Source organism: Simochromis diagramma, unplaced genomic scaffold (assembly GCF_900408965.1).
Source record: "Simochromis diagramma unplaced genomic scaffold, fSimDia1.1 OVJJ01000320.1, whole genome shotgun sequence".
Classification (NCBI taxonomy): domain Eukaryota; kingdom Metazoa; phylum Chordata; class Actinopteri; order Cichliformes; family Cichlidae; genus Simochromis; species Simochromis diagramma.
In genome coordinates, this window is record NW_024386773.1 from 520,572 (window position 1) to 544,582 (window position 24,011).

The 24,011-nt window shown below is 40.8% G+C and overlaps 2 protein-coding genes across 7 annotated transcripts; both read left to right on the forward strand.

Annotated features, from left to right (window-relative positions):
• The first annotated feature begins 667 nt into the window (after positions 1–667).
• zmynd10 (zinc finger, MYND-type containing 10) lies at positions 668–9,471 on the forward strand. Of its 3 annotated transcripts, none has more exons than XM_040001173.1 (12): positions 668–997; positions 4,394–4,505; positions 4,616–4,732; positions 4,810–4,863; positions 6,228–6,365; positions 6,451–6,539; positions 6,644–6,738; positions 6,939–7,111; positions 7,531–7,656; positions 7,743–7,864; positions 7,954–8,079; positions 9,033–9,471. In XM_040001173.1, the coding sequence occupies exons 1-12, from the start codon at positions 909–911 to the stop codon at positions 9,112–9,114; spliced, it is 1,323 nt and encodes a 440-aa protein (XP_039857107.1). In that variant the 5' UTR covers positions 668–908; the 3' UTR covers positions 9,115–9,471. The 3 variants fall into 3 exon arrangements, with proteins under 3 accessions (XP_039857107.1, XP_039857118.1, XP_039857128.1); XM_040001184.1 differs by having other exon boundaries at positions 702–997; positions 4,397–4,505; XM_040001194.1 differs by lacking the exon at positions 668–997 and adding an exon at positions 4,225–4,242.
• A 187-nt stretch (positions 9,472–9,658) lies between these two features.
• On the forward strand, positions 9,659–23,906 carry LOC120714785 (ras association domain-containing protein 1-like). Of its 4 annotated transcripts, none has more exons than XM_040001242.1 (7): positions 9,659–9,894; positions 12,054–12,451; positions 13,409–13,533; positions 22,119–22,223; positions 22,316–22,601; positions 22,690–22,805; positions 22,899–23,906. In XM_040001242.1, exons 2-7 carry the CDS (start codon positions 12,133–12,135, stop codon positions 23,043–23,045), a joined length of 1,098 nt encoding a protein of 365 aa, XP_039857176.1. In that variant the 5' UTR covers positions 9,659–9,894; positions 12,054–12,132; the 3' UTR covers positions 23,046–23,906. The 4 variants fall into 4 exon arrangements, with proteins under 4 accessions (XP_039857176.1, XP_039857187.1, XP_039857165.1 ...); XM_040001253.1 differs by having other exon boundaries at positions 12,097–12,451; XM_040001231.1 differs by having other exon boundaries at positions 9,660–9,894; positions 12,093–12,451.
• The last annotated feature ends 105 nt before the right edge of the window (positions 23,907–24,011 follow it).

Genomic DNA, 24,011 nt, shown 5'->3' on the forward strand with positions numbered 1-24,011 from the left:
ATTCAGCCCTGAAGGACAGACCGTTTTAGTAAAGACTAACTTCATCCGAGGACTGTGAGGAAAAAAGCAGGAAAGTCATCATCATGAGTCACCTGCAGGTTAGGCTGTCTCTCTTTTGCTGCATACTCTGGAGTATGAGCAACAGGGGAAACTTCGAGTCACCAAAAAGAAAATCACTGGAGTATGATGAAGACATCCATTAAAAAGGAACTAGCTACTCTAAAAACTTTGAAACCAGTTGTAACAGGGTGAAGCTGGTAATCAGGTTAATTTACAATAAGCTGGTTATCATAGTTTTGTATTTTACTTTTTATTCTTTTTTTTTGTTTATGTGTTCAGCATTTTCTTGTTATCCATTCATTTTAGTTTTATTATTACCATCCTGGTTGAGTTTGAACATTGAACCTTGGGCTATTGTGAGAGTGTAATGGTTCATTTAATGGATAAAATCCTCCTCAGCCTATGAGCAGACTAGCTTCTGCAGGTCTAGTATCTTGATATTACTAGGACCCTCTTTAGGAATATTTTGTTTATGTTGCTTTAGTTATAATTTACTTAGTTTAATTAATATGATGTCTGCACAAGGAAAAAGTTTTCTGGCGCTTTGCTGATGCTGTCATATTTCACAACAACTCACCTTGGATTATTTTTATTGACATAACTGATTTTCTTAAGGTTTTGCCAGAAATTTACAAGTGTATTATGTTGTGTATTTGTTTGAGGTTCTGCTGCCCCTCTATGGCGGGAAAAAAACCTGCACCGTTCCCTTGGTTTTCCGTAACCATGACAACTACCGGAAACACTTCGTGTTGCTAACTTCGAACCGTTAACAGTACGAACAAGTCTACTCAAGCACCAGTTAGACAAGTCATTTATTTCTTTATTGCGTAATATCTTTTCTCAACATAATGGATACATCAGTGATTCTTCTCGTTGAAGCGGAAGGCTTTATCCAGAGTCTGGAAACTTTCTCCCTCAAGGAAGTGGGCTCAGAGAGGTGAGACGAACCAACTAACTCTGCACGTGAGTTAAATTAGCTTGTAAACACGATGGAACGTACAAAAAAGGGAAAAAAGAAAGAAAAACAATGTGATAAATAAATAGAGACTATATTAGATTATTTCTCATTAGCCAGTACAGATTGTAAATGCTAAATAAGGGAGCTTAATGTGCTTTGTTATACAAATAAAATTTAAAAAAAAAATCAACCCAAAGCACTCAGTGGTGCAAATTAAACAGCTGAAATTGAGCAAAACGTCAGATTCAGATGTAGTTATAATATTGCTATCATATATAACTAAATAACGCTGATTGCATTTTTGCCGCGAACCCATGCAGACTGTAGGTTTGAGCATTGGAGGGGGCCCTCAGCCAAGAAATTCACATTTCAAACACTTACTTATTTCTGGTGATGCTTTTGTCCATCAGTTTTTGTCAATGAGAAGTAACCATCACAATACAACTCTGACCTTCTGATATTCATATTGAATATGAAAGTGCAGCAGCCAGAGCTTCCCCCCTCTTCTCTTTAATTCAACCAAATATATCATTCCTTTGTGAAATAAACACATCAATATATATACCAATTATTTGGGTAATAAAAACATCAAGAGCTAAAAAAATTTTTTTATAATGTGCAGGAAACCATCTGCTACACTTAGGTCCATAAATATTTGGACAGAGACACTTTTTTTTCTAATTTTGGTTCTGTACATTAACACAATGAATTTTAAATTAAATAGCTCAGATGAAGTTGAAGTGACTTTCAGCTTTAATTCAGTGGGTTGAACAAAAAGATTGGCTAAAAATGTTAGAAACTAAAGCATTTTAATCCCTTCATTTCAAGGGCTCAAAAGTAATTGGTCAAATTAAATAACTGAAAATAAAATGTTAATTTCTAATATTGAAAAACCCTTTGCTGGCAATGACAGCCTGAAGTCTTGAACTCATGGACACCCCCCGATGCTGGGATTTCTCCTTTTTAATGCTCCGCCAGGCCTTTACTGCAGCGGCTTTACTTTTAATGCAATCTTTTCCTTACGGGAGACTTGGATATTAATACACCTACCTCCTGGAGAATGTTGTTCACTTGCTTGGTTGTTGTGAAACGTTTTCTCTTCACCATAGAAAGTGTTCCGCTATCACCCAGGACTGCCGTTTTCTATGGATGGCCAGGTCTTTTTTTGTTGCTGAGTTCACTAGTGCTTTCTTTCTTTCTCGGGACCTAACTGTAGATTTTGCCACTTCTAAACTCGTAACAATTTCTCAGATGTTTTTTTTTCCTCTGTTTTCGCAGCTTAAGGATCACTTGTTTCACCTGCATGGAGAGCAAAATCTTCCAAATGCAAGCACAACACCTCAAATCAACTCTAAATCTTTATCTCCTTAATTGATAATGACATAATGAGGGAATTGACCAAACCTGCCCATGAAATTGCCTTTGAGTCAATTGTCCAATTAGTTTTGGTCCCTTTAAAAAGAGGGTGGCACATGTTTCAAGGGGTTGAAACTCCATTATATAGCTGTAATTGGAATATGTTTCAGCAAACAAGTAAAAACACAAAACTTGTGTCAGTATCCAAATATATATGGACCTAACTGTACTTTGGGATTTAATGTAATACATTAAAATACATTATTAATACCCTTTACAGGTTCAATAGACACACAGGAATGTCTCTTCTGTCCTAGTTTTCTGCTTCGTTTCAGACACAAGTAAAGTTGCCTTAGTTTCCCAGTCTGACTTCCTTCTTTTTCCTCTTTTGGCTTTTTCATGGTTATCAGCCTGCCTGTGTATGGCACCATAACAGAGGTCATGCAGCTGCTGCCTGACATCACAGCACTGTCTAGCTGTGTGAATATGTGTGTAAGTCGACTGCGTCTCCCCAAAATCTGCACATATAAAGAAACTTATCAGTGTGGTCAAGTATAAAAAAGAAATGCATTCAGGACTCTACAGCTCATGACGTGTTTCTATTTTCTCCACTTCCTCTTTGCGTCATTTTGATAGAGATAGAGATTTTTTGTCAGATCTTTGTTCATCAACTTCTGTTGGTTACTTTTAGTTTCTTTCCCTTTTTTTGTGATGACAAATCTGGTCCTTTTTTGAGGCTTATCAGTCATTTGCATGTTGTGGTGAATCCCCGTGAGGTTCTGGCCATGTAGTCGTCTTGTGATGTTTATATTGAGAAATATGTACATCTGCATCCTGTGAATGTTCAACCACATAAACCTAATATGTCTCTGATAGATTTTGTTATTAACCCACATTATTACCGTCTTCACTTGCATGATTAGCTCTTTTTTTTTCTCCTGAAAATAGCTTTTAATCTATGTGATCTATTGGTTTTTGACTGGTTGTCAAAAAGGAAACATCTGCCAAAGAACACTGTTAGTTTTGACTCCTTGAAATCAGTGTATGTTTCAAGTTCTTGAAATATAGATTAAAATCTACACAAACTAAAACTGACACTCTAATTTGCGTAATTTGACGCACTTTACTCAAGCATTGTTTGAAATTGAATGCACTGAAGCAGAGAGCCTGATAATATGTGTCTTTTAAATACTTAAGAGAGAGATGATCTGGTCCAGACAGATAAGATTCTCTGTAAAGAATATTCAAATCAGAAGTTATACTTCATTATAATAAAGGCCCTGGGCCTTGACTAAAAGGAACTGAGAGTTAAATCAGACTTATTTTAGAGCTAGCTGGGATTTTTGTTGTGTGTTAGCTTTTGCATTCTTGTATTTTTACTTAGTTTTAGTTCCTGCTTTGGTTTATTCTTTCTTCTCCTGTGTCTTGGTCAGATTGTCCGTCTTCATTTGATTCCCTGGTTTCCCATCTCATGACTTGGTTTTCCCTCTGTGTCTTTAGTTTTGGGGTTTCCTGCCAGTTTTTTGCAGCACCCTTTGTTTACATTTTATGAGTCAATAAAGCTACTTTTGCATACAGAGATTCTGTGTCCTGCTTTTGGATTTGCTCCTCATTACATCCTGATAAAATCTGGAGGTAGCTTCCTCATGTTTGAATTTCTCTCTGGGGACAGAAATTGGACTCCCTGCTGCCACTCCATAAGTATACCCTAATTCTGTGCATTTCGGTGTGATTTTCGATGATTTACACACTTAGCTGCTGTAACTGATTGCATTCAATTGCTAACTTGACCCCATTCAGTCGCAGACTGTCTACAGACTGATTCCATCTTATGGCAACATATAGAGCAGATTTTGGTGACAGTGTTGGTATGTTGACAATCTCAGCAGCAAAACATAACTTTATCTTATTGAATAACACTAATGTAATATTATGAGTATTGTGACAATATCATGTCATTGGTTGTCTGGTGATTCCGACCTTTAGAACTGATGCTTTTTCATTGTCTTTGTGTGCTAGCAGATGGTTCAAGCAGCATGATTATATTGAGAAACTTAACATGCAGGCAATACTGAATGCCTCTGCCATGCACGATGAGTTTGTCAAGGACCTCCTGGTTTCATTTGGAAAGGTGACTGCCACAACTGCATATAAACAATAATAAAATGTCAGCTTTTACGCAAGCCCTTTTACAATTTTCTAAGAAGTGCTTAGAGGGGAGTGATTCCTTTCCCTTTCCAGATACACATCCTGGTCCATGAGATAATCCTTATTGAGGTGTGGAAGAAAAAAGTGTTTCCCATCTTATGCCAGCTGGAGGATTTCAATCCAGAGAAGACTTTTCATCTTTACATGGTGGTGAGTGTTAAATGAGATGTTAAATGAGCAGCTCACATTGCTCATGTTTCATGTGTTCTGTTATGACTCCTTTTTAGATCCACCATGAAGCCACCATCATAAATCTACTTGAAACCATAATGTTTCACAAGGTCAGTAAGAACTCAAATAATCCCTACATATCTTAAAACATTTCACACATCATGAAAGCACGGACTGTCATATGAGAAGTGCATATGAGAGCATGAGGGTGGGAATGGATGTTTGTATCTGTGTGTGCCTGTATGTCTGTGTCTATATGTCAGGTTGGGTATCAGACGCCACCTCTCTGGGGACATCTCAGGCCCTCCAAGGTTTGGAGGCCTATCTCCCCCCACCACCACTTCCCCTGCCAGTGGTGGACTCCCTCAGACATCGGTGCGTTGGTGGTTCTTTGTGTCTGGGGATGGGCGTCCAGGTACACACCGGCTCACTCCTTGGCGGCCGCTTATCGGGGCCTGGAGCCTGGGGCTCGCTCGGGCCACTTCGGAGGTGGGGTGCCCCCGGCCTCTCGGCCTGGGGCTCGGTCACTCAGGCACAGCTGGCTGCCGGCGGAGCTCACGGGCGCGTCACTGCAACTCCCCCTGGCTTCTGCTCCGCGGCTGCTGAGTGAGCCCTCATCTGGGACTCTCCTCAGCTCTTTCTGGGACAGTGGCACGGCTGCCCCTCTGTTAGTCTTCCTTGGTCTCTTGTGTTCTGGGGGCCTCTGGATGTCTGGAGTTTTGATCTCCTCCATACCTGCTTCATGCCCTGGAGGACGGGGCTGTGGCCCCACCACACCCTCTAGCAGATCATTACATGAAGGAACCTTTTAAAAAAAACAAGCGCGTCCATGCTCACAGGTGTACACACGGGTGATCACACCCACAAACTACACCCTTTTTGGCTCCTACCTCAAAGCACACTGTGTTCTGTTGGTCTTATGTGCTGCACAATAATGTTTAATATTTAGTATTTACTGTCATATTCCCATATATCATTGTGATGTTGTTTATTCTATTACTCTTGTTCTCTTCTGCTTGTTTTCTTTTTTCTTTCTCAAGAGGTGATCCAGGTGATCGATATATGCATTTTTTTTTATTTATTTTTTTTTTTCTGCTCATTCTGTTGGTTTTTGGTTTTTGCCCTTCTCCCCTGTCCCTCTTCTCAGCTGTTTCTCTTTCCCTCTTTCTTTCTCCCCTTCTTTCCCCCAGTCAAGTCTGTCCCGTATTCAGCAAGTGAAAATAAAATAAACAATAAAAGGTGAATCAAATGGACCATTATGGCAAGGCTGGGATGGTCAATTTGGTAAAGTAAATCCGTTGGGCATCTTTCTTTGCCTTTAGACAATAATTCTGATGGCAAAAGAGCCAAACGGGACAGGCAAAAAGAAAAAAAAAAGAAAAAAGAAAAAAGCACGGACTGTCATTCTCTGAGAACATAAATTGTAAATTAAGCATTATGGCAAGTGTTCAAGCGGTTGTGTCTTGTTATGCAGGATTCATGTGATGCAGCAGATGACTCTCTTCTTGACTTGGTGGATTACTGCCATCGAAAACTCACCCTGCTGGCGAGTGAAGCGATTAAGGATGTTGCTGTGACATATGACCAACACAAACAGACATCCTCTCTAGAGGTGAGAATGTATGTTTTGTTTTTGGTTTGACACATTCGCCGAAGTCTGTCGCAAACTTTTGAACGGTTTGTTTCGTTTCTTGAAGGAGCTGCAGGTGCAGAGTGCAGCTTTGGAGTTTGAAATCTCTCTGAAAGCCGTGTCAGTGCTGCGCTACATTACAGACCACGCAGACAGGTATGGCGCCCTGGAATTCACTTGGTTATGTTCTAGTGGAAGTATACTCAGTATTACACTGAGAAACACGCTGCAGCTGACCAAAGGAATGTGTTTCTTTGCAGCATCAGCATTATCAATCGAATGCTGTGCACCCATAACCTTCCTTGTGTACTGGTTCAGCTGATTGACCACTGCCCCTGGAGTCGCTGCAGAGAAGGTATCACCTCAAACATGAGATTGGTGTTGATCTACTAATCTACATCACTGGTAAAAAACAAAACAAAACATAAAACAAACAAAAAAACTTTAAAGGCTTCTAAAAGCTACCCAAGCCAAGTTAAGCAACAGGAAGCTAACCTTTCACACCTGCTAAAGTTTCTTACTATTCAATAACCTACTCATTGTCTCCCACTGTAGGTAACGTGCAAAAGCACATTGATGGCAAGTGGCAGACGATACCTGTAGAGGATCATTTAAAAATGAACAAACTGGATGGTCAGGTCTGGCTTTCCCTTTACAATCTGCTGCTAAAAGAAGAATTCCAGAGAAAATACAACTTCAACAGTTTCAACAAGAGCCAGCTTCTGAAGGTATACAGTGGATGATTGTTTTATTATAACTTTAGATGCACTGATCATGCGGAGTTGTTGTCATTCATTGTCTGTGCTGATATTAAATTGGATCAACTCGTCCGTCCAAATGGCTGCTGGATAGTAGCTGTAATCTGGTGTTTGGCAAGTGTGTGAGTGCCGGGTTATTGTCCTCCAGCATCATATCTCATCTCCTCCCTTGTTAGAGCACACATTCAGTTTCCAAGGGTTGTTTTGACCAAGATGTTTCCTCCTATTATGAGCTTTCTCATCCTCTTCCTGCTCCATTAATTACATAACCAGCCAGCCATGTGCATCCTCCTGTAATCACATTTTATTCTTATGCAGTCTGTGTAAACTGATGATTCATACATTGTTATTCTTGCTTCACTGTATTTGTTGTCATTCATGTGCCACAGCTCAGAGGTTTCTTGACTGATGTCTTGGTTGATCAGCTGCCAAATCTGGTGGATCTGCAGCGTTTCCTGGCTCATCTTGCTGTTTCAGATCCAGCCCCTCCAAAAAAAGAGCTGATTTTGGAGCAGGTGCAGTCACACTCACAAATGTTCACTTATCCCTGTACCTAAACAATGTGCCTGTCCGTTTACACTCGGCTCTACTCTATTTATAGATCCCAGAAATGTGGAACCGCATTATCAGTGAGAATTCTAGAAAGTGGAAGGCAATAGCAAAGTATCAAGTCAAAGAAACATTCAGCCCATCTGAAAGTGACTTGAGACAACAGGCCCAGAGGTAACACTGAAAACACAGGTCTGACTGATTAGAGAAGGAACAGAGAAACGACTCAGGCGCTCTGAATAATCAGCGCTTGTTTTAACTAGGCTGGCCCAGACGTACAACTTGGATGTAATGGAGAGTTTACTTCCTGAGAAACCAAAATGTGGATCCTGTGGGAGAGAGGCCACAAAGAGATGTTCTCGCTGCCGAGGAGAGTGGTACTGTCACAGGTACTGACAGACTCTGAGCTGAGCCTGAAGGCAAAGCTCAGGGCTGTTTTAACACATGCATGAAAGTCCTGCACCTTCCTAGGACTCTGTCAGCACTACATGCAAAACACCAGGACACGACCACATGGTTATTACACATAATGCACCACACACAATAATCATAAATGCTAGCAATGAAGTTGCCCACTTGCATAGGTTACGTTGTAGGCTACAAAGATTCCCTGCAGAAGTGCACATGTGAGAGTCACTAACAGTATTAAAGATGGCCATTAACCACCATGAGCTCATTGGTTTTGGACTTTGCAGCTTTAGTTTTAGTTTTTGGTCACCACCGTTTTCATTTTTTGAAGCCAGGTTAGAAGCCAGTTACCTTATATAGATTAGAGGTTGGAGTCCTAATTTACTTTTTGCGTTTTTTTCGTTTACTTTTTGTTTTTGAAGCCAGCCTCGAAAAGCTAAAAAAAGTGTTTGTGTGAATGGGTGAATGTGGCAAGTTGTATAAAATACTTTGAGTTGTCAGGTAGAGTAGAAAAGCACCATATAAAAACCAGTCCATTTACCACTGGTAGTGAATGCGTGTCATGTGTGCTGCCTCCTGCATGCTCACGTAAACCACACAAAGTACTTCCAGTACTGCAAAGGTGTCTGAAGGGGAATAATTCCTGCAGATTACCACAAGTAAGACAAAACAAATGTGCTGCTTCTCTTTTCAAAATATCAAAAGGTCACGTGTGAGAGCGGCTCAGTACTTTCCCCCTCTCACGCATCGCTCCTAAGGTTTTGATAAAGTTGACGTAAGCCTCGCCGGGGCACTGAGAAACAAATTTAAACACATTTGAGAAACAAATGGAGTACACAGAGGTGTGTTTCTTCAGTATTGGATGCAAAATGCATATTTTTGTTTAGAATGTGCTAAATGTCTGCGTTATTATCTTGCTGATGTATGTTTTCAGAGAGTGTCAAGTGAAGCACTGGCCAAAACACAAGAAAGCCTGCCAGCTCATGATCGAGACCACCGAGAAGATCATCAGCTGAGGGAGACCAAACGGCTCTTTCTCTGGCTGATGACAGAAAGAGAACAGTGTGTTTCCTTAGTAGCCCGACACATTTATACACAGACTCTTTTTTTCTTTTATCATTAAAACTGTTGATGCACCATTCAAGAATTTAGGATGTTGTAATCAAACTCCAATAAAGTTTTAAACCTGTATGCATCTGTGTTTGCCTGTTTCATCAAAGTGCCAGGGAAGCGCTGCATCTTCTCTTTCACCAACAGCAACGTTTTGACCTTTGTATGCAATGCAGAGAAGGTACAAAGCAAAATACCACAATAACCCATTTTCCTATTGCTTTTAGGTAGAGCCACCCAGTTTGAAGCTCAGGTCTGTGATGCGTTTAGATAGTGGCTTTAGGAGTGGGGAGGGGGACTTTGCACGCCCACTCAGCTGTGCTCGGGACTCAGAAGCACCCCCTGTTTGAAAACATTCCGGATGTCGGTGCAGCTCAGTCTCATCTCACTCTCTCTTTTTCATGATGGGCCGCTTCCTCCTGCGCCGCAGTCCGACTTGAACAGATGGGTAACATCTTGAAAGACGTGCTCCGGCTCTGCCGTGAAAAGGAGGGCCCGGGGTTTCGTTCGCTGTAAGCGGCCGGTGATGAGAGATTATTTCCAGAGATGTAGCCGAGACTGCACACCTCCGTTATTTGGAAACCTTAAGACATTTCAGCGGAAAGTTTTTTTTTTCTTTTCGACCTCGGATGGAAGAACTTTTGAGACAAAGCGGTAGCCACGGGGCTGTTTTCTCCCGTGTTTTGGTGAGTTAGACTTAAAATCACTGGATTTTGTTTCACTTCGCTGTTTATGAGTGACTAGTTTAATATGCAGCTGTGTTGGGAATTAGGTTTTGAATGATCTCCCCGCGTGTTTTTTTTTTTCATGGACACGGAGCTGATGTATTTCTGCTACTAAACTAAACTACATTTGACGGCACATGTCATTCTTTAGCTTTTTGTATTATTGTTAGGCTTAATTCTACATGACAGTGGTTTGAGGGGGAAAATTACTAAAGTAGAAAGCAATAGTACTACTTAGTGCAAGTCTACAAATCTTCGTTGTATTTTATTAAAGTTTTAAGGTATTTGTACTCAGGGGCGTTTCCATGATTTTCTTTTTAAACAAACAAGAAAGGAGGGTGGTCCCCCAGGATTTCAAAATAAACACCAAATTAAACCACTTGAAAAATGATTGGAAGTTACGTGAGTGTGAATTATTTTGTGGACGCGCATCCTCCCTGAATGCGTCAGGAGATGTGGCTGACCGTCAACAGACCACAGTACCGAAACAACTACAAAGTGACAGAGCTAATAAAAAGTAGTTTGATTACAGTTACAGATATGTTTTTTCCACACTGAAAGGTAGTAGGAAAGAACAATGCCACATACAGTAGGAGAAATAATTATTTGATCCCCTGCTGAATTTGTAAGTTTGCTCCCTTACGAAGAAATGAAAAGTCTAGTCTAGTCAAGTCTTTTCACCGTAGCTTCATTTTAATGGAGAAAGACAGAAGGTCAACCAAAAATCCCCCCAAAATAAACCCCAAAAAAGTGATTTGCATGTTATTCAGTGAAATAAGTATTTGATCCCCAAATAACACATCATTTAATACTTGTTGAAGAAACCCTTGTTGGCAAACACAGTAAGTGTGTGAGACGTTTCTTGTACTTGGTCACCAGGTTTTCTTCCCACACACACATATCTCAGGAGGGATTTTGGCCCACTCCTCTTTACAGAAACTCTCCAAATCCTTTAGGTTTCCTGGCTGCTGTTTGCCCCCTCAGTGCAGTGAAATCGTCCTGTACCCCAAAGCATAATGTTTCCACCTCCATGCTTTCTCTTCCTCCAGACACAGCAGGTCGACTTGATGCCAAAGAGCTCCATTAAGGTTTCATCTGACCGCAGCACTTTCTCCCAAACCTTCTCTGAATCACTTGGGTGTTTTTGGGCAAACTTCAAATGTACATGTACCTTCTTGAGCAGGGGGACTTTGTGGGTGCTGCAAGATTTCAGTCCATTACAGTGTAGAGTGTTGCTGATGGTGTTCTCAGCAACTTTGGTCCCTACTGCCATCAGATTATTAACAAGCTCTTCCCATGTAGTTTTGGGCTGATCGAGCACCTTTCTCATGATCATCCTCACATGAGGTAAGATCTTGCATGGCACTCCAGACCGAAAGTTGTCACCTTCTTGTCAAGCTTCTTGCTTGTTGCTGATGTTCTTTTAGCCCTTTCCAGACCAAAGAGCCTTGGACAGCTCTTTGGTCTTGCCTATGGTGATAGTGAGTTTCGAATAAAAGAAGAAACTGATTATCTGGAGACAAGTGAACTTTATACATGTAATGACATTAAGAGTATGTTTAACTGATTGGTTGAGCGATTAATTGTCACGTGGACACACAGCCAATCCATGGAAGTCAGAGTGTGTTGTAGAAGATTACATATTTACCTTACTCAATGAATTTCATGACTTGATACAATGTGGGATTTTTTTCTGGATTTGTGATTGGTATTCTGTCTCTCTCCTTCAACATGAAACTACCATAAAAATTAGATACTGTTCATTTCTTTTCAAGCCAGCAAACTTACAAATTCATCAGTTAATCAATAAAATAATCAGTCAATTAATTGTTTCTCCCACTGTATATTGCTGCTTTATGTTTATATTTAACTGCTTGTAAACTTTTATTCGTCTCAATTTGTAGACTTGAGATTTGCATAAAAAACTGTCCATTTTTAAGTTATAATGCACTATTAATGGTGTAATGTGCCAAACAGTCAGAATGCACCTTGACAATATATAACATTATTATGCTCTTTATGTGTTTAACCTAACTGTCCTACTAAGAGTACTACTAAGTACATTCATATTTGGTACCTTAGTACATTAAGCTGAATTAACACTAACTTCATGATTTCAGGTTGCACTCTGATTATACAGAGTCTGTGTTTTTTGTCAGTTAGTGATAAAATGGAGGAAACCCGGCCCTGAGTGACACAATGTCTTGGGAGGAGTTCATCGAGCTCCGTGACCTCAGGTCGACCAAAGAGCAGATAGAGCTGACGGGGACGCGCGCTCCGTGCTCACCTCCGCGCCTAGAGAGAACCAACGCCCTGAGGATCAGCCCGGGAAGGGTCCCAGACCTGCTGAGTCGTGTGGGCATTATCAGAGTCCTGAGCAGCAGCCAGGACCCACAGCTCACAGAGGAGAAAGGAGAGGGCCACGACTTCCAACCCTGTAGCCACGCTCAGCCCACGTGGTGCGACCTGTGTGGAGACTTTATCTGGGGCCTTTACAAGCAGAGCCTGCGGTGTGTCAGTGAGTTGGCTTACATATGCTTTTTGTGCATCTGGGTGTGTCCATGTGTCAATGCTTTGGTGCATTTGCATGAAATGAGCGTACTGACAGAAAGAGGAAATTTACTAACACAGAGGAAGAGGCAACCACTAGCGTACCTGCAAGCCCAGATTACAGTCATTCCAGCCTGATGGCTTAAACAAGGCTTCATACTAAATAAACATAAATGCTCTCTATGTTAACATTCTGGAAAAAATAAAGAGAATTGTTGCCTGTACAATTTTTATAATTATTCACATCTACCCAGTATCTAACCTGCATACACTTAGGGGTTCGGTCATTGTCTAGGCTGAGGTTCAGCTACACTCATATGTGCATTTGCAAAGGTTTCATTAACTGAAACCCAGCTAAATAAAGAGCAGTGGTTTGTACAAAGCATTTAGTGTGGGGAAATAGGGGTCCCTTACTGTAACCTGAACAGGAAACATTGTCACAGTCTTTGCAAAGAGACATAAGCTTTCCAGCTGACTATATGTTTTCACAGCTGCATTCAGCTGATTGGAATTGCTATTTATATTTCTTCAAGTATTTGCAATTTATTTTATATACATGACTATATGGTCTGGTACTTACATAATGCTTTTCTACACTATTGAAGCACTGCTGCATTCACCCATACACACGTTTGTATGCATAAGCACTTTTAATCTAAGATTCACACTCCAGTGAATGCAGCCGGGCAATTTAGGGCTCAGTATCTTACCTAAGGATATTCCAACATGCAGACCAGAGGAGGCAGGGAATCAAAACAACGTTGTTTTACTAAAAACAGTGAATAACTGCAGGTAAAAACTGTAGTAACCTTTACCCTCCAGCAGAGGAGAGGCAATCACACTTACACAACATTATGACTTTCATTTTGCACATTCTCATGTATGGCAACATGAGTCTAAACTCTATGACTTTCTTCATTTACAGATTGTAAATTCACATGTCACTACCGATGCCGTGCCCTGATTCAACTGGACTGCAGCTGGGAACGAGGCTCCTTGGCTGACCCCACATGTGTCGTGGAGTACACCATAGAAACGGACACAAATGTGGTAAGGAGCTGTGCATTAGGAAGCTGACAGCTGACACGGCGCCCCTTTATTACTTTACTACCACCTTTGTTCTTAATCAGCTGCGTTGCTAGTTGGTTTCACTTGCTTTTTATGCTAGCGTCAATGTCGCAAACTTTACACCGCATAACATACATCATTTCTTAAGACCTCTGCACTCTGCATGTTATGCAATGCACTGCCTGTTTTGGATTGCATGTTACTGTACTAGATAGGAAAGAAATCAGGAACAATAACAATAAATGCACACAGTTCACACCCATTTACTAACTGCACACGATCAACTGAAAGTTGCACCACTCTTTCAGATTTAGTTGTATTTACTGTTAGCATTGAAACTCCAGACAGGACAAACATTTCAAATATAACATTGCTCAGGGGAAGTAAAGTCTTTCAAAGGGGAAGCTTGTCTGCAGAGGAACAGAAAATGTTACCTTGAACACTTTTTGTAAAATGTGGCTTAGTTTAGTCAGTCACAAAAGTGAAATGTCAGTTTTTAAAGTACTTAAGCCTGTTGTAAAACCTATGTGCGGATATGAAACATTCAAGAAAAAAAACCAGAACACACTACAGCAACAAATTTTCATAAGAATCATTGTCTATTAGGCATAGGCCTTGAGGCAACTGTTGTTGTGATTTAGTGCTACATAAATAAAATAAAATTGAATTGAATAGTACTTTATGGATTCCTGTGAAAAAAAGTACAGCCCATGATTCAGTAGCTTGTGGAACCACCTTCAGCAGAAATAACTTGCGCAATTATTTTCTGTATGACTTTATCAGTCTCTCACATACACATGTGGGAGAATTTTGGCCCACTCTTCAGCGATGTTTCTCACTGTTGAGGTTTTTTAGTTTATGCACAGTTGTCTGAAGATCAGACCACAGCATTTCAGTAGGTTGAAGTCAAGCGTTTGATTGGGCCACTGGAGCATCTTGACTCTTTTCAGCCATTCTGTTTTAGATTTGCTGTTGTGATACGGATGATGGATGGCCTCACGTTTGACTCTAGATTATTTAGGTGTGCATGGTTGACTCAGTGACTGCCCAGGTATTGTGGCTGCTGTACAAGCACAAATCATTACTCCTCCACAACCATGCTTGACAGCTGGTATGAGGTGTTTCTGCTGATATGCGTTGTTCTATTTTCGCCAGGCACGCATTGTGGCCAAACATTTCCACGTTGATCTCATCTGTCCAAAGACCATTTTTCAAATTGTACTGTCATGAATTTTAGCATTTGACATGCTAACTGAGGCCTGTAGAGTCTGAGGTTGGAACACTTTTTATTTTGCTGAGCATTGCTCTGTCTCTGGGTTGAATTTGCTGGAGAGATTGTAGGATTATGTTAACACACACCTGAATGCTTCAGACCAGCAAACTATCAAAACATCTGCTTTTATAGAGGTCCTCAATCTTGCTGATGATCAGTTATTAAGTTCATTTGATTAGCAACACCTGCCTGCTTTTTATCCTCTTAATTTCTATACCAGCAATAAGAATGTACTTAACTTTTGAAATCTCTGAAAACTTTCCTTCTTACATAAACTGTAAGCCCAGAACAAGCAGCTAAACTATTTTTAGATTTTCCTATCATATAAGTATGAAGTACCAGGAATTAGTTAACGGGTTCAGAGAAAATCTTTTATTCTGTTTTTAATGGGGTTTTTCAAGGCCAGTTAGGCTGCTGTATTCAATAGTAGAAGAAATCCCATCACAATCTTTTTTTTTGTACCATGGTAGTATAATCCATTAAGTGGGAACTTAGTACAGTAGATATCCAGCAGAGCAGGTATCTTTTTATCATGTTAGCTGTTATTATTCACTTTATTAAGCGCCTGTTACTTATCAAAAGAATATAAATACAAACATAAACTTGAGCAAGCCGACACCAAGGCATGGCTAAAAAAACATGTTGGTATTTGAGCGTTTGTGTGCACACTTGCAGTCCTTGTATAATAGCAAAATGACTAGCTGCCAGGAAAATAACAGTCAAATTCAGAGCATTAAAAACCAAAAACAAATCACAGATATCTACTGACATTTTTGCAATAATACTCTCTGCAAACTATCATTCAAATGTTTCACTCTTAGCTCAGTAAGAGTGGGCTGCTCAGGTTAATATTTTGAACTGTTAGTTAATATTTGAATAATAAAGATGACACCGAGTCATACCTGTGCTATAGCCATGCACAACCAGTACATAAATGTATGTTTATTGCAGTCATATTGACTGCTTGAGATGCCTGTACACCAGTGTGCCACCACTAACTTCAGATGCACCACAAATATTTTTGTTTTTGAATCAGTCCTGGTCGGCTTAATCTGAGAGCAGTATGGAGGTTTTCTGGGTTTAGCACCGGAAAACTCATTAGTTCACATTAGCAGGTTTCAGTGTATTTCCTTTTAATACATATCTGATCATATTTACCCTCTCCTTATTGATCTCTAAATGCACAAAGATGAAAAGAGATGTTCAGAAATACTTGAATCACTGTGCTGCTTGCTCTTGAATTGAGGTTCTTCTCAGTGTTATTTCCATATAACATGTTAATACCTTATAACATAACATATTGTCTGTGAAAACTATGGATGTTTTAGGTGAACAGAGGCAAGACTTTCATAAGACTTTGTCAGAAATTGTAAAGGCTGGACAAAAAAAACAAATTAAACAACTCGTGTGCTGCAGTTTGAATGACGGTTATTTTGTAGCAATTTTGTCAACGTGTCTGATTTTAGTTATTTGGTAGCTAGATTTAGCCACAGAATATACAAACTTTTACATAAGTCTTTTCATCTTTAGTCATTTCACAGTAACACCTCCCCTGCTGGTTTGGGAGGTTTTTCCATTGCTGCACACAAGAACTGAAAATCTGGGCTGCAGCTGGAGCAGTTTTTTTTTCTCTTTTAATTAGTAATCTAACACAGAGCTGCATTTTTCCCTAATTACTTAATGTGAGACCAGAAACTGTTTTGACACTAAAAGCTGATTTTGCTTTTAGTCTAGCTTTACAGCTTTACAGAAACCCAAGATTTTACAATAAGATTAAACAACCCCCCCCCCCCCCCCCCCCCCCAGAAAAATTGCATTTGGTCCTGATTCGCTACAGTATGGCACATACGTTATCTGTCTGTATCAACAGCTATACTTTTTCATTCATTTAGGGGTTTTATTTTTTCAGACTGATTTGCGTTTTTGAGAGAAAATGTCATTGCAACATTTCAGTGCTCACTGTAATATATTTAGATTGCTTGTATTTTCTGAACAGCCATCAAAAAAATAAAACATATTATATCTATATTAACTAAAATCAGGGGAGGGGAAGAAAATACCCAGAATAAGCAACCGGTGAATAATGTGAAACGCATTTTGGTGAAACTGTGACTGTGAAACAGTAGTATCATTATTAAAACAGGAACTGCCTTCCAGTCCGTGTCAGCTGGGTAGGCTCCAGCACCCCCGTGACCCTAAGTTGGACGAGTGGTTAAGAAGGTGGATGAAGTGATTTAAGGATCATGCTTTTTCATGTGACTTTTAATGTGCTCATCATGTGGATTGTTTCATAGCTTGAACAACTGTATAGTTTTATGTTAAGGGAGGTTTGGGGTAATTACTTTGGCTTATCTCGACTTGAGTTTAGACAAACTACTGACGGACGAGACAGAAAGTCTGTGTTCGAAATGAGATGGATTTGCAGGAAGTGGATACTCATGACAGAGTCTATTTATGCTTTTAGTGGGGGATGGGTAGTAGAAACAGGAAAGATTCTTATGGTGACTTCTTACATTTCCTTTGTGTTCAGGCATATCTCTTTTAGCTAACTGCTATACTTCTAGCCTTCTTGACATAATTACACCCCAAAAGCTGAAATAATTCTTTAGAAGTCACCAACTCATATCTTGGTATAATACAACAAATCGTCAAATTGAGCTACCAAGTTGAAACACAGGTATGTCTCAAGCCCTGTAAGCTTTTATCTATATCAGATGTTATGATGTGTTTCCTAGCAACCAGGCCTAAATGACCCATATTTAGCATTTGTGCACTTACAGTTGTGGTCAGAAGTTTACAGACTCATCGTGGGCATGAATGTGATGGTAGTTTTGGTCTTTTGATTATTTCTTTGAACAATTCTTTTTTCCAGGGTGGAACAATTGGACAGCATACATCTTTAATTCCTTTAAAAAAAAAAGAATTGGGTGCAGAAGTCTGAATTTTGGATTTTCTCTAATCCACATGGGCTCAGAAGTACATATACAACTAAGCCAGTATTTCATTAAATGTTCCTTAGCACCTTAATGCAAAGCTTTTGGTTTCCATCAACAAGCTTCTGGCATGATTCTGTCTGACCACTCTTCTTGGTCGACTTCATTTAATTGGTTGGTTTCCTGGCACAGACGTGTTTTCAAGCAAATTTTCAAAGGGGTTGAGGTCGGTGCTTTAAAAAGGCCATTCCAGAAGCTTAATGCTAGCCTGCTTTTTCCATTGGAAAAACAAGCTGTGATGTAGCTTTGGGATTATTGTCCTGCTAGAACAACTAATTCTGCACAAGTTTCAACAGTACAGCTGTTGATTTAATTTAGGTAGTCCTCCTTCTCCATTATTCTATCCACTTTGTGCAATATACCAGTACCACTTGCAGCAAAACAGCCACAGAACATGATGCTACTCCCACCGTGCTTGACAGTTTTTGTTTACTCCTTCAAACATAAGTCTTATTGAGGGCAACATTTCAATCTTTTTCTCATCTGACCATATGACTTTTCTCCAGAATGCATTTGGCTTGTCAGTGTGGGCAGCTGCAAATTTCAGTCGAGCTTGAAGGTATTAGTTTTGGAGCAGGGGCTTCTTTATTGGTAAGCATCTTCTTAGTGTTCAAGCAGTTTCCAGGGCAGGCTTCAGGCTTCCTGGGTTGTTTATGAACATCCAAACTATATTTCCTTTCATCTGAGGGTGAAAGTTTGGTTCTTCTTCCCGATCTTGGTAAAGTGGTGACACTAATTACAGTACAAGTCATTTAGAAATGCTTTCATGAAACCTTCACAACTTATTGAAATCTACAATTTGCCTTCCCAGACTTCTTTATTATTTTGTGTCAAGCAAATCTTTTTCATGTTGGCAAAAAACCCCCAGAATAATTCAAACCCGTTCTCCCAATTCTTGTTTTTTTAAAGTAACTAAAGGTACATCCCCACCCTGGGGGAAAAAGGACAGTTCAAAGAAGTCATTAAAAGTCTGTGACATTCAAAGCCATGATGAGAGTATTTTTCACAAGAACCACCTTTTAATTTTACATTTAATGGGTATATGTCTAATAAGTGTACTAGTACACCTGTTATTTTAGACCTTGTGCAGCTGACATGGTCCCTTAATCGTGAATAAATGTAAACACATTTTGCTGTATACAAACTTGTAATCAGCCCCATATTTATTTTGTATTTATATAAACAAAATCTACCAGAGGTGGTCTTTACTTTTCTCATTGGGAATATCAGTTTGCTGTAGGGCTGTAGCATAATGAATTGCATTGTGGGAGTTGTAGGCTCCAGTGTTATGGGATATTTTTATCTACATCTTGTGGAGCCCATTTTTCTAAGAAAGTAAAATAATCAATACAGCACCATTTAAATTTTCTATTGATCAACACTGAATAACGAGACATAAAAACATAATAAAGCTACATAACTGTTAGATACGTTAGGTTGGCATGGTAAATACAGTTTTAATATTTGTATTTAGTGCAAAAGTTAAAAAATGCTAGCAGCGAGCCCCAGCATCACATGACTGGGTCAGCGGTCCGTGGGGACACAGAAGGTCCACCAGCAGCACCCCCACGCTGGGAAAAAAGGGCAGAAAGACGGGTGAAACAGGGCTTTGAGGAGAGGAGAGGGCTTTGGTATTTCCCGTGCTGTCCAATCACTGCCGGCTGAAGCGGTTTGTGTATTTCCAAACTCAGCGGACCTGGGTGGGGCCTCTTCGGGGGAAGGAAGCGGGGCATCTAGGGCGGGGACCTGCACACATCCTGTTTCACATAGAGTTTGTACGGCGGAAACGTGGCTGGTAGGCTGAGTTTGAGGAGAAGATTCGTGAGATCTTGTTGATAGTCGTCGACATTTTTTAGCGGTATTTTGTCCTGCGCGAGATTATTTAATATTATCGTTAAAAGCTAGCACTGTTGCCTGTTAGGACTTTTTGTAAGGCATAGTTCAGTCAGTGAATTCCAATTAAGCTCAATCGAGAGCGATTCGGGGTAACAGCGTAGTAAAGTTAAAGGTTCCCGACTCTCTTATTGGATATATGCCGGTAGTCAGCATGACCACCGCGGCTAGCAGCTCGGATAAAACTCCCTCCTTTGAGATGACCTGGGGCAGCTCCACCAGCAGCGGCTACTGCAGCGACTCGGACTCTGACTCCGAGTTCGAGCAGTACTTCACCGCCCGGACATCTTTCTTCCCCAAAATCCGAAAAGATACTGTCAGTCCCGCAGTTAAGCAGGTGAGAAATTTTACAAGTTTAAAAACACATAGGTTTCATAAAAATCATTAGCTTTAAAATAAAGGGGAAGTGAAACTGTGGGTGTTTCGCAGCAGGACTGTATTCTCGCGTTATTTCCCCATTTCTGCTTATTAGCTGTCAGTGTTGGGTCTGTTATTGAGTTGTGTTTGTGTTCTTTTACTTCTGGGATGAGTTGCTGGGCGTCCTACTTTGTAGATGCTGCTGGGAATGAGTTGTTTTGCTCAAAGGAACCCCAGCAGACTAGATGGTTGGCAAGCCTGCAAGGCTCAAGGGTGGAGTTCCTCTAGTTTTAAGTAAACCGGTTAAAGACTTGTGTGAACTTTTTAAAATGCAAATGAGCACTCGTTACGTCTAGATCACACACACACACACACACACACACACACACACACACACACACACACACACCGGTATATATGTGTCTTGTTGTAACAAGCACAGACCCACAGATGAACCTGTGACGCACTCAAGTTTCCAGCCAAACACCCACCATTCATTGACTCTCAGGTTGTTCACATTAATTTCTCAGTCACACATGAGTCATGGAGTGTTTTGGATTTCTTCATTTTCTTATCTTTTAGTCATACGCGCACCCACATGGGTATCGGGTTTCTTTCCTGTGAGATGTGGGTGCAGTTTACTGTAGAAATATTTGACTCTCCCTTTGCCAGCCGGCAGAGGCACAGTTGTGCATAATTTTCTCCCACCACATATTGACTTTATTGATTTGTTTAACAGCTGCATATTAACTCTACGGCCCATGGATCTCCCTAGACATTTGCAGCTATGGATCTTTACATGCTGGATGTCTAATTAACAATCTTTCTTAGGCAGTGTGTGGTTCAGCAGATAATTAAGCAAAAGGTAGCCTATAAGAATTCGCATTTGTTTTTTAATCTCACATTTACTGGCAGTCCTGCATCTACAATATTGGCTACTACTCCTGAGAAAACCCCTACCATGAATAATTATAGTGTAAATTGGAAGACACAAGAAAACCTGATTTTTAATCTGGCAGCCCTGCATCTGCTGGGGGGGCAAATGTGCATGACTGAAACATGACTGGGAGTTTGCGGTTGCTGAGGCAGCTGACTTCACAGGATGTGCCTGCAAAACAGAGGAGGGCATTGTCTCTCCCGCTTGTGAGAGCCTGTGAGGGGTGGCTATTTTTACATGAACACCAAGTTGAGGAATGCAGCGCAGAGCCGTTGGCCACAGTCATCATTGCAAACAGCTGCAAGTTGCAAATCCCCTCCCTTTTCCTCCCTCTTCCTCCTCCCTCCCTTCTCCCATCAGCCCTCCTACATGGAGGCATCAGAGCCACTGAACTGGATTGGACAGAGCTGACATCATTGTGTTCGCCTCTTTTGCTGCGTTGTCCGGAAGTTGAAAGTCTGATGCAACTGGTGTTCGCTGTTAGAAATGCAGAACATCAGTTAAAACCAGCTTTTACTCTCGTGTTTCAGCGGTATTGCTGAAGAAAAAAAACACGGAAGACTTGTTTAAATCAAATTTGACTGACATTACAACTTTTTTTCCCTCCCTTGTTAAAACACCCTAAAAATGAACACTGGGCTTTTTCAACACTAATGCAGGGTTTTTCCTGCATATAATTTTTTTTTCCACGTTGACCAAAAAGATTTTGGCCAACCACCAAAGGGAAACCAACAGAACTGTGATTTTTAAACCAGTTGTTTTTAAATGGGGTTTAATTCACTTGAGCTTAAGATGTGTTTTAATTATCAAATGTCCAGAAAAAAATAAAAAGGCAGAAAATGTCTTAGATTTTTCTTGAGTAAGTGGCCACAGACTTTTACTCCTCACTATATCTGGACAAACGTAGTCACGGGGACATGGTCTTGTGTAGTCACCCTCTCAAAGGCTCATTTTGAGCGTGAAAATCCCTGTAATGCTGTAAGACACAATCATATAAAGGGCCTTTCCTCTGCTAATCAGTGTTTTGTCCTGGTCTCTGGCTTGTCCCTGCTTTTTTTTGAGGTGAGCACTGACACCTGGTGGTTAAAGACTGTAACTCTTCTGTTCCTTCCAGGATGAACAGATTGAATTGAGTAAGCAGGAGCTGACAGTGGTGGACATCCAGCAAAAAGTGAAGGAGTACAATGCTCAGATCAACAGCAATCTGTTCATGAACATGGTGAGCAGTGATTCTTCACAACAAATCCCTGCTTTTCCCTCCAAAGCATTTTTATCTTTTAGTTTAATATTTGTTTTTTTTCCCTTTAACAGAACAAGGATGGGTCCTACACCGGCTTCATAAAGGTGCAGTTCAAGCTGGCCCGACCCGTGTCTGTTCCCACCCCAAAGAAAGGAGGCAACGACACAGGCGGGAGGCGGGCCAGCGGAGTGAAGCGGCGCACCTCTTTCTACCTGCCGAAGGACGCGTCCAAGCATTTGCACATAAGTTCTCGAACTTCGGCTCGTGAGGTCATCGAGGCTTTGTTGAAGAAGTTCACCGTTGTGGACAATCCCGCCAAGTTTGCTCTATTTGAGCGCAGCGAGCGTCACGACCAAGGTATTCTGCTTTAACATTAAATCGTGATTTCGTTTCTTTTTTTATTTAATGTGTTTGGTGATCGCTAAATGGTTTCTTTCTCCTCCAGTTTATATCCGTAAGCTGTCTGATACCGAGCGTCCCCTTCGTCTGCGTCTGTGCGCTGGACCGAATGAGAAAGTCCTCAGTTTTGTGCTGAAAGAGAACGAAACTGGCGAAGTCAATGTGAGTAAAACACGAACAGCTCTACATCCAACACGTATGGATTGTTCACCTTCAGATATACCAATTTAACTTCTCTCTCGCTCTCGGTTGCAGTGGCATGCCTTCTCCATGCCCGAATTAAAGAACTTCCTGCGGATTCTGCAGCGTGAAGAGGAGGAACATATCAAGCAGATCGTGCAGCGCTACGCGTTGGCTCGCACTAAAATGCAGGAGGCTCTGGCTGGCTCAACGCCCGGCTGAGATGCCTACGCTCAGAGGGGCTTTAGCGTGCACCTTTCGGCTGGACGATCGCCAGAAGTTGACCGGCCATCGATGCATTCAAAGATCCCAGAGAATCCAACTCTAAACGCCTCTTGGTGAACGAGAGTGTGAGACAGGGCGCGAGACTATGAGAGCGAGAGAGAGAGAGCGCTAGCGCGAATGTGCATGTGAGATGATGCGAGAGATGAGACGTGCCTTACACCTGGAGAGTCTGATGTGCCTGAGAGAATGAGTTGAGAGAATTGACGACTGGCAGATGAGACAGTAATGTCTTTAGCTTTTGGTTACTGTAGGATTATCCTGCACCTCAGCTGTGTTATTTTTCCAGAAAACCAAAATTGGTAATATTTCAAATAATGCATTTAATCCCCTTTGCCTTCACTCAACAACCCACCATAATAATGATGCTTCTCACCCTCGGGTTAAACACATACTTGCTGTAAGGTATTTGGATTTTCACTTGACCTAAGCTCCGAGTCTGCCACGTCCTCTCTTACACCCCTGATGGGTGCAACTCTGAATTTCACTGACAATTTGTGAGTGTGACTGATGTATGGACATTTGTATGGAACTATGAATGTCTGCGAGAACAGTGCCCAAGTCACCCTGGTTGACTGGAACCTTGAATGAATATTTCTTTGCATGTGTTTAACTGGAAGTTTCTTGTCATTCCTTTATATCTTTGTTTTGTTCTGTCCTTTAAAACAAAATGTTTGTCTTCTGTCACTCTGTTCACTTTCACTGTATGGAAGTCTATGCACAAATTTACTTGTTGTAGCAATTTTAAGAATGTCGTGACAAATGTGCACTGCGTTTAGTAAAGAATTACCAAAAAATCTATTACGTTTTTGTATTTTTTTTTCTTCTTTTTTTTACAGGTGCAGTGCTGTGAAAAAGCATTTGCCCCCTCTCAAATTTTCATTATTTATTAATTTTTTTATTGCG

Excerpts from the sequence above, each read along its gene's own strand:
- zmynd10 (XM_040001173.1), top strand. The coding sequence starts at position 909 with ATGGATACATCAGTGATTCTTCTCGTTGAAGCGGAAGGCTTTATCCAG. Across the intron at positions 998-4,393 it reads AAGGAAGTGGGCTCAGAGAG|CAGATGGTTCAAGCAGCATG; the intron begins GTGAGACGAACC and ends TTTGTGTGCTAG. Across the intron at positions 7,657-7,742 it reads AAGAGCTGATTTTGGAGCAG|ATCCCAGAAATGTGGAACCG; the intron begins GTGCAGTCACAC and ends CTCTATTTATAG.
- LOC120714785 (XM_040001242.1), top strand. The coding sequence starts at position 12,133 with ATGTCTTGGGAGGAGTTCATCGAGCTCCGTGACCTCAGGTCGACCAAA. Across the intron at positions 13,534-22,118 it reads TAGAAACGGACACAAATGTG|GATGAACAGATTGAATTGAG; the intron begins GTAAGGAGCTGT and ends TGTTCCTTCCAG. Across the intron at positions 22,806-22,898 it reads ACGAAACTGGCGAAGTCAAT|TGGCATGCCTTCTCCATGCC; the intron begins GTGAGTAAAACA and ends TCTCGGTTGCAG.